Source organism: Scatophagus argus, chromosome 7, assembly GCF_020382885.2.
Source record: "Scatophagus argus isolate fScaArg1 chromosome 7, fScaArg1.pri, whole genome shotgun sequence".
Taxonomy (NCBI): Eukaryota; Metazoa; Chordata; class Actinopteri; family Scatophagidae; genus Scatophagus; species Scatophagus argus.
Genome location: NC_058499.1, coordinates 574,387 through 583,619, shown reverse-complemented (window position 1 = coordinate 583,619; position 9,233 = coordinate 574,387). Strand labels below are relative to the sequence as shown.

The following is a 9,233-nucleotide window of genomic DNA, read 5'->3' as shown; positions in this document are numbered from 1 at the left end:
ATTCATTTTACAGGGAAACGTGTTTTCTCTGTTTTTCTTCTGGGCGTATGACAACAAACACTTTGACTCGACTGAAAGCCTCCCAGTGTGGCGACTGAAAAGAGGACAGGTCACTGGGACGCATGGCTGCGTCGTATCCTGCAGATTCCCAGGGTTCCCAGTGCTCCCTGTGTGGATGTGGTCTGCCCTCCTCGCTCTTTTTCTTCTTCCTCTAAGGAACTGAGAAGAAGGAAACCCGACCTGGAAGTGGCAGCCATGATGGCAGCTTCTCTGAATGCGGAGGAGAGGCGCTTGGCTCTTCATCCCCTTCAGCACAGGGATCATCCTTTCTGAAAGGAAAGGAGATGACGTCCTCCCACGTCTCACAGTGATGGAAATGCACTCTGTGTCTGTCTTAGGAACTGTCCTTCACACCTTTCCTTATGGCCTCAGGATGTTTTGAAACACGATGCTGGACTGCAGCCCGGCTCCTCTGCCTGCAGGACTCGCTGCCACATGATCTCAGGCTCAGTGTGCCCTCCTTATTGCTCGCCTGCCAGTCTGCGTCCCAGGACTCACACCAGAGCCGCCGTCTCCTCTTCACCTGCTGTCCCCGATGCTTCGTCCTGAATCTTTACCTCAGCCTTGTGTCTGTGTCCTGCATCTGAGTCCACCCTGCAGCAACTTCTTTCTGTTCATGGTCAGGAGTGCAGGATCGTCAGAGGTTGATGATGTTGTGTTTAATCCACAGACAGTTTCATTAGAGCTGCTTTACTACTGCAGACGTTGTCTCAAAGAAGTAAGAGAGACTGAGACGAGCTGCTGTTTGCTGGCCTTCGTGATGTTAAAGGCCCACAACCAAAGCTTCTGATGTAAGCAGGAGAAAGGTCTGCTTCTCAGCTCTTTTACAGGCTGAGTTTGTCTCCACTGCTTTCGGTTCATCAGCTGTTTGAATTTGTCAACAGACTGATGCTGCCCCCTAGTGAGGACCTCAGGCAATGCAGTCAGGATTTCTCTGGAAATGATTCCCATTACTATCACTATTACCATCCTGCAAAAGCTGCCTTCAGGTGCAGTTGGAGAAACGACACCACACCGGAGTTATGCCACAAAATTAAATCTAAAATAAAATGAAATGAAAGTTTTTCAGTATCATTTGTTAAAATGTGAAGAAGGAAGGAAGAATATGTAAGCAAACTGGTTAAAGGTTTTAATCAAATCAGATTCGTTTTGTTTTGCTGATTTGAATCTTTCAGACAGCGCAGACAGACATGCTGTTGAGGTGCATTAAGAGATAAAGAGGATAAAAATGTGTCTTTCCAACCTCATATTGATTTTGTTTGATGGTGATTTTTTGCTAACAGAAAAAAGGGCTAAGAGGTCAAATATTTAAATCAACTGTATTATCAACTTTATTTGTGAGAATAGTTATTCCTTTGATAAAATATTGGGACTCAACTTCAGGAATATGAGATTTTGCTAAAATAATCTTCATTTTTAATAATGATGTTTGCCTGTATGCCAAACTCCAGTTTAAAACCATTCATTTAACACAAAAAATGCAAAATTCAAACTAGAAAACCATAAGAATAATCAGAACAATCAGAATCACCTGAAGATCATTAAAGTCGTGATGACTTTATTTCTGTATGACAGCTAAGACTTTCGCCTGGTAGGATCCACAGCTGCTGCGTGTCACATGGACAGGTGTGTCAGGTTGCACCTGTTCTCACCTGTGTCACGGCGGGGCCCGTCTGTCAGTCTGTGGATGTCAGGATGGGCACCGGAGCGTCTGTCAGCGAGGGATCCCGGCTGGCCGAGCCTGAGCCTGGCTGGACGTCCACACCTGCAGGACGGAGTGACGCCACCCTGCAGGTAAGAGTTTCTTACCTGGAGCTCTGAAGGATCAGGACTTTCTGGTACTTTTAATGATATTTTGATGCTAATACTTACAAACACAAAGTAAATGTTTTAATTGAGTATTTAGTATTTCATTAATATGAGCTTTTACGAAAGAAAGCATCACGAGTCCTTCTGCTTTGGTCTGTGGTGTGTTTTCAGGCAGACGAGGACGCAGCAAAGCCTGAAAGCCACACTGTGGATATTCAGTCTTTAAAGAGCGAAGAGAGAAACGTACAGACGGAGGAGGAGGAGGAAGAAACACAAACTGTCCTGATTCAAGCTCCAGTTACTGTGAGCAGCTTTTTAAAATATTCACTCAGACATCAATAATTTATCTGTCATGTTGATGTCTGATCACATTACAGCTAACATGTCAGCTTGTCATCCGTGTTAACATTAAATTCTCCACAGCTCAAGTATCACAGACTGAAACGATCAGCTTGGTCAGTTCTGAAGAAATATAAAATTCACTGACTGTTTTGTGCAGAAAACATTGAATTCTTTCTGAAATGTCCACCAAAATAATCAAAGTACATCAAAGATGCTCCAAATGCTACATTTGTGCTTAAAAACACATAGCAAATACACAAGTTGACCTTTCTGAAAACGTTGATGTTATCAATCTTCACTTCAATCATCAAAAAATGAACTTAATGAATTTCTGTTTTTTGTATTCCTGGACGTTTCCTGCTGTATTTGTGTGAGATAAGATGTTTTAGTCTGAGACGAACTCTCACTCTGCCTGTGCTGTCAGGAAACTGCGGATGAGAGTGGAGAAGTCTCTGTGGATTTTGAGAGTTTCCTGCACAACAACGGGACGCTCTACAGCTGCTTCACCCACCACGGAAACAGAGTTTACGTTGACGAGTTTCAGGTGGGAACTTTTCAATGGTAGGCGCTGTGAAGTAATAAAAACATGTCCTCGCCTGTCCTGTAGATCGGTGAGACCAGGCTGGATATGAAACTGCCACTCAAATTTCCCATCAGGCCCTTGTAATGATTCGTCCTCTGCCCTAAGAACAACAGCACAAAATGAATTCCGACTAGTTTATGGCCCATCTGACCATAAACCCGACAAAATAAGACTCCTTCACACGCATGAAAGCGCTGTTTGATTCCTGCTGTAACAGAACTCCATGATCGACAACAGGCCTCAAAACACAATGGTGATGTGTGCTGCTGCAGTAAACCGTTTGGTCGAATGAAAGTCCTGTCAGGATTGAGTGAATGGCACAGCTGGACGCATCACCACATAACAGTAGCATTCAGTCATGATGTCGAGTTAAAGGGTCTTTCTCTGTCTCCATAATGAGCGTCTCTCTTCGTCCACCACCTGAAACTTAGCTGAAGAACAGCCCCATCTTCCTGTTTGTCTTGTTTCACCCCCAAAATCTGCCTGCAGACCCTATCAGTCTTTTCCACTTTGGTCTCTCTGCTTACCAAGATGAACCACACGAGTCTCATCGTCTTCGAGTGCAAAACCAAAAGGATCCGAAGTCACCTTTGAGGAAGTTTGATTCTGGTGGTTTCATGTTGGCTGACGAAACTCACTGAAGTTCATTTTAACCTGCTTTGATGATTTCTTCATTTGTTATATTTGACTCCTTGTTGTCTTCATCAGAACCTGCAGCCATTTCCAAAGGAGTGGTTCAGTCAGGGACACTTCATCACCACCAACAGTGAGGTCTGTTTGTCACAAGTCTCACCACAAACTACAAATTCAGCAGCAGGGCACCGAACTCTGATCAGTTTTTTGTCCCTACAGGGCTCCAGTCAGCTCCAGACTCCGGCCAACAGCCAGCCGCTGGTCGGAGAGGATGATCGCATCAGCAGCATCTACATCCAGGGCAAGGGAACCGTCATGACCTACATGTTCGAGGTGAGCCTGGACCTGCAGCTCCCACAGCTAAAATATCAACAATGAAGTTTAAGGTCTTCTGTTTCTATTCATTCCTCCTACTTTTAGCTTTATATTTGCAAGCTCTGCTCGCTCATCTTGTCCTGATGTTTTCCAGGAGCGAGTGAATATCTGCAGGTTCTGGGATCCTCAGTCAGGCATGTGGCTGCTGCTGCCTCTGCAGTGGGAAGTAAATGTTGAGTTTGTCAAAGCTCGAGTCCAACAAGTCATGGTGAGGAAGACTCTGGTGCTCCTTTGCATATCCCTCAGTCTTGTATGGTCATTCTCACAGGAGTATCAGGCCCATATCCCACATGTGTCTTCTGCTCTGTGTTCCAGTCCACCCTGCCAGGTCTGGTGGACCAGAAGGAGATCACTGCAGCACTCAGGCAGTGCAACTATGACCCTGAAGAGGTCATCTCCGTCTACCTCACCATGTTTGGAGAAATCCTCCTGCAGGCGTCTGCGAGCAGCAGTCAGAACTACACCGACCTCAACTCATTCAGGTCTGCAGCAAACACAACATCAGCACTGAAACGGATTCAAATGAGCCCGGAAGTGGAGCGAGGCTGGTAGTCCACTGTTCACGCCTCATCACTCACGTACATGTAGTGCATGGAAAACAACTTAGCTGCTGGTAGATCTTTACCACAAGTGCAGCAAAAAAGCTGGTCTTGATGGGGCGGCATAGAGTTCACGCTGTACTGTGTCTTGTCATTGTCAGCTCTGTATGTTCCTCAGCCGACATTCAGCTCATTTGTTGGCTCAGCTGTGCTTACGCTGGAAGTTTTGTTACTGTGCGTTTCTGTCTGCCATCTTGTCTCTGTCTTTCTGGACAGTCTTCACTAAGATGGACTTTATATCTGACCAAATTTGACCTGTGATTTAGGCTCTTAGGAACTAAGGGAGCTGTGCTGCGTTTCATTCATCTTGGAAGTCAGAGCTGGCTTTTACGTCACACTGGACTGTGGTCCAGTACAGCCATCTCTAGCCACTGTTAGCAATACAATACCAAGTGATGACGTATCACGCCGTATTTTACACTTCCAAACACTTTAGCAACATGTCCACAGATAGAACCTGGACGGGGACACAAATAAGACAGAAGAGAAGAATATTCTACTACTGCTTTCAATCCTGTTGGCAGTTCCCTCAACTTCAGGAGACAATTTAGTTCAAATTTTTGGCTTCCCAGTTCAAATGGAACGCAGCATTTATCCTGCGCTGTTGCCCCAGGGTGGGTCACGTATACATCAAGCAGGAGTTGATCATTAACCTCACCCGGCAGGGCCCTCCTGGAGCGGGACAGGGTCATCGAGGATCTGAGGAAGAAACTCCAAAGCAAAGCGAAAGAGGCAGACAATCTCTTTCAGAGGAACGGCTACCTGACAAGGGAAGTGCGTTACCTCAACGATGTTGTCCAGCACCTGAATCAGAAGTTGGCTGAACTTGAGGCTGATCAGCAAGAGGCTCGGGAGAAGATCCGGTCCCTCCTGAACCGCAGGAGGGATCCTCCTGCTGTCCCACCTGCCAAAGCCATCAACAAACCCGCCATGGAACCCAGCCAGCTCCGCCAGGTGAGCCGACTGACCCGCGAACTGAATGTCTCCAACAAGCAGCTGCGATCTACAGTTTACCAGGCGCTGACCGACATGAAGAACCAGCTGGAGCAGCTGAAGGCCGCTGCCACAAAGTGGACCCTGGTGGAGCAGGAGGCCGCCGGGGAAGTGGAGGAGCTGCGATCCCTCTATAGGAAGGAGGCGGTGGAGAGGAAGAGTCTGTACAACAAGCTGCTGGAGCTGCAGGGAAACATCCGGGTGTTCTGTCGCTGCAGGAAGACCACAACTTCCAGCTCCTGTCTGGAGACCATCGATGACCAGGAGGTGCTGGTTGTCCAGAAGGGAAGCAGGAAGAAGTTCCAGTTTGACAAGGTCTACCATCAAAGCAGCACGCAGGTAATGACTCACCTGTACCTCTCCAGCTCATCAGCAAAGACGGGGGACCAAGAAACTCAGGTGAAATGTTAAAGGATGCCACAAGATACACTGATTATTAATTTTGTGTGTGAAGAGTTTATTTCACTGAAGAGTTAGAACTCAGTGGCACAAACCTTTTCTTAAATATTGTGATCCTGGTTTCTTACAATTTGAAGTGTGATGCTGTTACCGCAGCAGTGCTGTGAATTTGTTGGTTGGAAAGGCCTTAATGAGCCTTAATGAGCTGCAGACCTAAACGAGCTCTGGGCCTTCTTAGAGAAGCAGGCATCCATCTATTAAAAGTGGTTTTTAGTTTGCTTGACGGCACACGACACACACTGTCTCATAATGTTGAAACATTATTTTGAAAGAGACGAGTACTGCTGAAATCCAGAACCTCTTTCTCATGAAAGTCTGTGGTTTTCAGCTCAGAAGGACGTTAAGGACGTTTACAGCATACAAGTTACAAACCAGCCTTTCAAGTCTTCTTCAGCAGTCTTTATTATTTTCGATTTTGGAGGACACACAAAAACAACCTCTTTTCTTTGTACTGATGTCCATCTTGTATCTCCTCCTCCTCCTTCCTCTCTGCAGGAGGACGTGTTCGCAGGAACCCTGCCGTTGATAACTTCCTGTGTGGACGGATATAACGTCTGCATATTGGCCTATGGACAAACGGGCTCAGGAAAGACATACACCATGATGGGCAGCAAGGAAAATCCTGGAGTCAATATCAGGTCAGAGTTTTCAGATATGAGAATGAACTTCAGAGAAAACATCCTGGACTCTAATGCTTTGCTGCGTCCAGGTTTGTCCTCGTAATCTGGATAAAAGGCTCAGGCCTCAGTGACCCACTGGTGCAAGCATGCTGAATAATGTTGCAGATGTGTTCGATAGGAGAAAATAGTAAAATAAAAGCCACCTCTGAAATTTAAGATTATTACAAAGTGGATGAGGAGGCGCCTGGTTTCACACTTTCATGGCGAGCATAAACGTCGGGTTTCGGTTTGAGGTCTGTCTGTTTTAAAACCTAGAGAGCTTTTATCAAGCAAACGCCTTTAAAATCCTCGTGCCAGTCAGGGGCCAAATGAGACTAATTGTGTGTCATTATGCGACGTGTCACCTGACAAGCCTTCATCAATACGTGATGAGGTGAGGCAGCAGCTCAGTTTCCACAGAGCGGTGGAGTTTCCCTTCAGAGAGGAGACAAACCACAGCAACACGAAGCTCTGCTCGCCGCCTTCTCCTCTTACCCCACAGGGGACTTCCTGTCACTAACGCGTCTGTTCGTTTCCTCAGGTCCATACGAGAACTTCTACGCGTCTGTGCAGAGAAAGGCAAGGTTTCCTACACTCTGAAGGTGCGGCTTCACTTGGCTTTCATGGGGATCTGAAGATCAAATCAAAATGTCACAGGTCACCCAAATCAGAAATTTACTCACAGCTCACTTATTACTATCGGTATTATTATCAGTAAAATGCACACAATGCATTTCAAAGTATAAAATTAAGAATTCATTTTTGTTGAACATGAACTTCTGCACACAGATGAACGTGTTTGTGCCTGTTTTCAGATTTCCATGTTGGAGATTTATAATGACAGTTTGAACGACCTTTTGGCCAAAACCGCCGCTTCTGCTCTGGACATCAGAGTCCAGGGCAAGTCCGTGTCCATCCCAGGACTGACCCAGACCCAGGTCCAGACCGAGGCTGACATCCTGAGTGTCATGGAGATGGGTGAAAAGAACAGAAAGATCGCTTCAACCAAGATGAACACACAGAGGTGCTGCTCTAATGCTAACACAGGAGCAAAGGTTGACGAAGTTCAGACTTAGTGAAGGCATGATGTTCCTCTTCCTCAGCTCTCGGTCTCACCTGCTGGTGGCGCTGGAGGTGCAAGGCTCAGACCAAATGTCAGGACTGACGTCTCGTGGCACACTCACCTTGTGTGATCTCGCTGGATCCGAACGAATCTCCAAGACTGAAGCTGAGGGTCAGAGGCTGGTGGAGGCAGCCGCCATCAACAAGTCACTGACAGCACTGGGACAGGTACACAGACACACTGAGGACTCACCTGGCTCGGCTCCAGGCCCGTGCATTCTCGGTATAATTAATTAGAATTAGTTTCGCATTTGCCACTTTTTTTGTACGTGAAACCTGAAACCACGTTATGATATGGACGTGTGTGTACTGCCAACCAATTCATCCAGGTCGCTGTTAGCTTAATTAGCTAGCTACACAGCAGGAAGTTTAGTTTATATAAACATGGACGACATGCCAGCTCCCTAAAAGCGAAGCCCAAACATCTGGTGGCTGCAGTACAGTTCGTAAGCTCCTCCCCTTCCGTGTCAGCACATGGCACGTGAACCAAACTACAAACTCAGAGTAAAATAGATTTTTCCCAAAGATGGTTTCTGTCATTTTTGGTTGTTCTTATCACTCTGATGTTTGCTCAAGTGTTCATTTTTCTGATTAGTTTGGTTTAAATTAGTTATTTGATGTTATAAAACAGGACTGAATTGTCATGATTGACAGCTGAGCGCTGCTCCTGATTGGGTCAGACAGGTGTGTGGGTGGGAACTCAATACGACAGCTCATCCTCCCGATCTCTACTGACTCTGGCTTCAAATGACATCACCAGAACAAAATGGCAGCACTCGTACCAGGGAGATTTTGGCTTCACTTTTGTTCAGTGGGAAGAAGTGGAGATGTGTCGGCCATCTTTATATGTCGATGTAAACATAGCAAACCACCAGCCATAAACATTCACAAGTCTCAGATCTCCTCCTGTTCGGTCCGGTTAAACGTTGCCGTTGTCTCACCTCCAGGTCTTCAGTGCTCTGAAGTGTAACGCCCTCCACGTCCCGTTCAGGAACTCTAAACTCACTCACCTCCTGCAGCCCTGCCTCAGTGGAGACGCAAAGGTGAACGCTACACATCTTTTTACTGCCAACATGGAGTTACCGGTAGTAGTAAAAACACTACCGAGTTGAATGAGTGGTTAAAATGAGAAACTGTGCTGATGTTACGTCTTATTCCAACATGGCTTGCTCTTATGTAGTTCAAATAATCAGTTTGATGTTCTGCTAAAGGCCTGCACACTTGCAGTTTGACAGCACTGGGCCTCAGGTGTTCACCTCCGCTGTCGGCCATGCTTTGTGACTAACCTCTGAGGCTGTCCTCTGCTTCCTCTGCAGTGCTGTGTGTTTGTGAATGTGAGTCCAGACGTGAAGGACGCGGCGGAGACGCTGAGCACGCTGCAGTTCGGTTCCACCATACGGCAGGTTTCACTCGGAAAAGCGACGCAGAACATCATACCAGCTAAAAACAACAAGTCTGCCAAGTAGACCAAACAGCCACAAGGTTTATTTCACAGAGAGGTGGAAGAGGCTTTTGGTTTGTCTCGTGCTGTGTGTCTGCGGTGTGAAGTGTCACAGCTCAGTGTTGTGCTTTAGTTTTCACTTTAATAAACCTGACATT

At 46.4% G+C, this 9,233-nt stretch overlaps 1 protein-coding gene across 1 annotated transcript; it reads left to right on the top strand.

Annotated features, from left to right (window-relative positions):
• Nucleotides 1-1,378: 1,378 nt before the first annotated feature.
• LOC124061714 (kinesin-like protein KIN-14E) lies at nucleotides 1,379-9,233 on the top strand. Its single transcript, XM_046393894.1, has 14 exons — nucleotides 1,379-1,854; nucleotides 2,041-2,172; nucleotides 2,636-2,755; nucleotides 3,503-3,565; nucleotides 3,647-3,760; nucleotides 3,897-4,010; nucleotides 4,118-4,284; nucleotides 5,067-5,733; nucleotides 6,349-6,491; nucleotides 7,054-7,114; nucleotides 7,328-7,536; nucleotides 7,616-7,802; nucleotides 8,582-8,677; nucleotides 8,951-9,233. Exons 1-14 carry the CDS (start codon nucleotides 1,756-1,758, stop codon nucleotides 9,098-9,100), a joined length of 2,322 nt encoding a protein of 773 aa, XP_046249850.1. The 5' UTR covers nucleotides 1,379-1,755; the 3' UTR covers nucleotides 9,101-9,233.

What these genes read in the sequence shown, in the direction of transcription:
- LOC124061714 (XM_046393894.1), top strand. Translation starts at nt 1,756, where the DNA reads ATGGGCACCGGAGCGTCTGTCAGCGAGGGATCCCGGCTGGCCGAGCCT. An exon ending in TTTACGTTGACGAGTTTCAG is followed by an intron (nt 2,756 to 3,502) that starts GTGGGAACTTTT and finishes TGTCTTCATCAG; the next exon opens with AACCTGCAGCCATTTCCAAA. An exon ending in CTCGAGTCCAACAAGTCATG is followed by an intron (nt 4,011 to 4,117) that starts GTGAGGAAGACT and finishes TCTGTGTTCCAG; the next exon opens with TCCACCCTGCCAGGTCTGGT.